Here is a 4,605-nt window from a genome sequence, read left to right as displayed (position 1 = left end):
TGTGGACATGCCCAGTATGTCTACATTGGTGTGATCCTATCTCTCAGTTTCAGGAAAGACATAGCCTATTTTATCTTAAATACTGCAAAAGTAGGGAATAGAAAATAAGGCCAATAAAGATCCTTCTCTTGTGAGATCTTCTGGAATAGTCTAAAACCTAGAGATAGCATTTTTGCTCAGCAGCTAAGTGGTGATGGCTATTTGGGTCAGCGACTGAGTATGTAGCCTGTGCTTCAAGTTAAGTGTTTGCCCAAGGATTTTTCTGAATGAGGACCACGGTCTCTAAGTGGACCACTTCCAGACTATTGCAAAAATCTTGCATGGTTCAAGCACCATATATCACTTGATTTTATATTTTCAGCCTCCAAAATATTTTAGTAATTCTTTCATATTTGCATGACATTGAAAAGTAATAATAATATTCAAGGGTGGAATCAGGGGTGGGGGGACTGCAGTCTCATCCCCTTTTTGCTGTGCCACATATGTGTAGCCTCTTTCCATTGACTTCAGATTCTCCTGATGTAGAGGATCATGCAGGAAAACCTGGGATCCCTTTGTCCATTTGAACCATTGACAGCACTGGGCACATCCTTAATCTCTTAGCTTTGCTACCCATAACTCACAGTTAATGATACTCTCCACTGTTAAATGCTTTAAAATTTAGAGTAAAAATGCTCAACAAGTGACACTAGTGATCAATATTTAGAAAAGTACAACTGGAGGGAACCTCAGGATGTCATTTGGTCCAGCTCCCTGCTCCAGGCATGTTCATCTCCTTCTACAGGGATTATAGACAAGTGGTGGTGTAGCCCCAGTGATGCTCAACCTCTAGCTGGCAGGATAGATCTGGCCTGCAGGGCTCCCAGGTGTCCAGAAATTTGGTAGCAGGAAAGTGGTGGCAGTTTTAATTGCCTCTCCCCTGCTGCCAAATTTTAGGACCAATAGGAAGCCCTTGGTGCCGGACAATGTGACCCTTCACACTAAATCATGTGAGTGCATTGTTAGATCTGGTATATGGGGTAAGGCCAGCATATGATCAGTCTTGGTGTGCCAGGTTAGGCTGGCACAGAGCCAGATCCACGGACCAGCCTCGGGCAGGATCTGAACCATGGACCAAATCTGTGCTGAATCTGGCCTGTGAACTGGTTCCATGCCGCTCATCCAGCTCATGGGGCTGAAAGGTTGACCACCTCTGGTCTTAACAACATTAGGAACACCCAGTGATGAAGATGATGAGCATAAGCGCTTTTGACATCAGATTGAAGAAACATGTCCCTAATTTGCACTTTATCAATGTACTGCATTGTGTTCTGACAGAAATATAATGCAATATTATTTTTTGGTGTCTATAGAGTGCCCAAAAGTTCCTGGGCTCTTCATCTACCTCACCTTTTGTTTCATCGTAAATATTGTAAACAGATGTGCCTGTTTGCATTCTGTTCCATGTTAACTTCTTGGAAGGAAGAATTGCAGTATAATATGATTTATAACAGTTGTAAATCTTGTCAGCTATATGCCTGATCGTTGCTTCCTCATTAGTCGAAGTGATTTGAAATGCAGATGTGCTTTTTCTTGAAAATCTGAGATAGACCTCAACAATCCCATATTGTTTGCACCTACAGATGAAATTAGAACTTCCTCCTATTGTCCTACATGTATGTCCCATCGTCCCCAACTGACGCATATTGAACAGTCCTCTCTTTTCAAATGAGGCTATGAGATTTTCGTGTTGAAACTGTTTCTAAAACTGAGAAGTGGCCAAAATCCAAGATTATTATCATTCCATCCTTGGCGTGTAAGGTTGTGATCCTTTCAAAAGAAATTTCTCCATACTGCACGCAGAGTTTTCACAAATTCTTTGTTTTCCTTTCAATTCAGTGTTAGTGTTAGTAGTAATAGCTGATTTAGCTGTTAGCCATCACCAAAACTCCTACATTGTTCTTCTCACTTGCATTATGTAGTGGTGCCATGGTGAAACTCCACAAGTTTACATAGATTTTTCAGTCCTGAAAGGATTGAAAGGAGATTAGAAATTTTATGAGATTTACAATAAATCCTTGTTTCAGCATTAGAAGAAATACTATAAGAAAATAACCTCTGGGATGCTTGGGATGAAACCAAAGAATGCAGAAAGAAAGGCAGAAACCAAGAAATAACTGAATCTTTTCAGTATCAGAACCCATTTTTAAAACAGAAAATGGAATTACATTTAAGGTTGGGTTGAAATTTAAGCCAGATCCTATTGCATCCAGGCCAGTTTGACCACTGTATCCTTTCCCCTATCATACTGCAATACATTTTTAATTAAGTTGTCCAAAGATAGGGAACAAAAAAATTAGATGTACAGAAATACTTACATATTTAAAAAACCATGTGCATTTTTTTTGAGAGGACAGAAATAAGAGGGAATATGAGAGAGGTATATCAAATAATTAAAAATAGAGAAATGTTCAGTCGGACATTTTCTTTACCCTCTTACATAATACGATAATCAGGAGAGACCCAATGAAATTGAAATCAGCATAGTTCAACTAAAGGAGGGAATTCCATTTTTTATGTACTATGTAATTAATCAGTAGCATTTATTACTACAAGATATCATAGAGTCCAAAATGGTTGGTTTCAAAAAGACATTAGACATTTATGAGTAATATAAGAGTAGCTGTAATTACTCAAGATAAGATAAAAATATGATATGGGTTATAAACTCTCATGTTTCTGGACGTAAACCAACTACTAAGTGATGCAATGCATGGATGAAAAATCTTCCTCTACAGAGAGGATATTCTGCAATTGTTATGAGATTTTTTTTTTTTTAAATAATCAAACAGGTCACTTTCTGAGAAATAATAGCAGAGTAAATGGACCTTTGGCGTGGAACAGTATAGCAATCCCAGTGTTTGTAAAGGTAGAGCATTTGATCTATGCATTGATCTTCCTTTATTTTTTCCTACGGTGGAGACTACTATGCACAATATATGTACAGCACTGCCTACAGTTAATGGGCAAATACCATGGATAACAATGATAACATTCTTGAGCTTAAAATGGGAGAAAATGGTATATAAACCTTTGCTACTATTATCCATATTTTATATAATCGAAATCAAATATAAAATGACATGCATTCCTAAAATGTCATCCATGGACGTAACGTACAAAAATGAAGTTTGTCTTATCCTAAGACTTTTTTGATAAATCTGTTTGAAAGAAAGCAGTGTTATAGTTTTGGGGCTTTGATTCCAATAACCACTGGCAGCCGTTTTCCTCTCCCTTTAGTTCACTAGCCTAGCACTTGACTAACTTCTTGTAAAACAAATTTTAACATGCATTTTCAGCAGATTTTATGTAACTAAAAGCACATATGTATCTCTTTTTCCTCAGAGAAGTGTATTCTAAACAAATTCAAAAAGTATAGCCATATTTGTGCTTGGGGAATAGGCTTTCCAGGCATTAGAAATGCCAACTGTTGTGAAAGGAAGAGTTGTGACTGAATCATCTCATATCTTTTCTAGGGTGCGCAGTGACTTTGATGTGCTCACAAACCAATTGATAGGTAGCCACGGATACTGCACACAGGTAAGTAAGGGAGATGACTGGATATTAGAAACAGCACGCATAAGAAATGCTACAAAATGACTTAGTAAATGCCACGTGACTGGACCCCCACAAACACACCAATGATTGATGCCAGGGAGGGAATGGCAATGGATGGATCACTCTACACATGCCCTGTTTATATGCTGTCCTTCTGAAACCTCTGGAGGGGTGGGGGGCTGTGTCTGAGAGCTGGTGCTGCCTCCTGCCTGAAGCCAATGATCAGTTGATCCCAGGGATTGGGTGCGGGGTGGCTCTGTGTTGGTTCCCAGACTGCATTGTGCCCCATCCTACTGATCTTTGGAATGGGGCATAGGGAGCTCTGGGTCCAGAACGTGTGCCAGGACATGCCACATGTTCAGTTTAAAGTTCAACACAGACCAGCCACACAGATATTCCACATTAAATGTTTAATATCTTTGTGGCTGGTTTGCCCTTTTATTGTCATAAACATTAGCTAAACATGTGTCATGTTTCAATTTATGGTGTGATTAGCATGCCATAAATGTAAATCATTAATTGTGCCATAAATGCAATGTCTGATAGGGCTCTAACGCATCTACTACTTGGTGCTGTTGGAGATAGGATAATGGATTAGACCTTTGTTCCAACCCAATATGACACTTCTTATGTTTGCCATCCTGATCTGGGCACACTGCCTCTAAAATCAGAAGCAACATAGCTATAATATGTGGTACTGTATGACACTGCCAGGTAGCCCCATGCTAATTAGGTCACCCCCAGTGGTACACAGATACAACCACACAGCCTATCCGGAAGAGTGGAACATGATTGAGGGCACCACTGCCAGGCAAAGTTAGTGCAGGCATGGCTTAAGACACAACATTTAATGTTACATGGTCTGATTTTGGAAAGATTTTTAGCCCTTAAATATCCCGCCTTGAACTGTTAATCCTTATCATTATGGCCAAATTTAGACTCAAGTGATTCCTTCTATGGTACCCAATTTTTTTTCTAGTTTCAGTTGGAAAGGGGAATTCTTCACTT

The 4,605-nt window shown here is 39.3% G+C and overlaps 1 protein-coding gene across 1 annotated transcript in view; it reads left to right on the top strand.

Annotated features, from left to right (window-relative positions):
- Nucleotides 1-4,605, top strand: part of FAM188B (family with sequence similarity 188 member B) — a 138,610-nt gene that overhangs the window by 97,586 nt on the left and 36,419 nt on the right. The window contains exon 14 of the mRNA XM_019508078.1: nucleotides 3,516-3,579. Coding sequence (XP_019363623.1) covers nucleotides 3,516-3,579 — 64 coding nt within the window. The remainder of the gene's footprint in view (nucleotides 1-3,515; nucleotides 3,580-4,605) is intronic.

This window comes from Gavialis gangeticus, unplaced genomic scaffold (assembly GCF_001723915.1).
Source record: "Gavialis gangeticus isolate Ggan-Ray unplaced genomic scaffold, GavGan_comp1, whole genome shotgun sequence".
Classification (NCBI taxonomy): Eukaryota; Metazoa; Chordata; order Crocodylia; family Gavialidae; genus Gavialis; species Gavialis gangeticus.
Note: the sequence above shows the minus strand (reverse complement) of the source record. Positions and strands in the feature narration are given on the sequence as shown.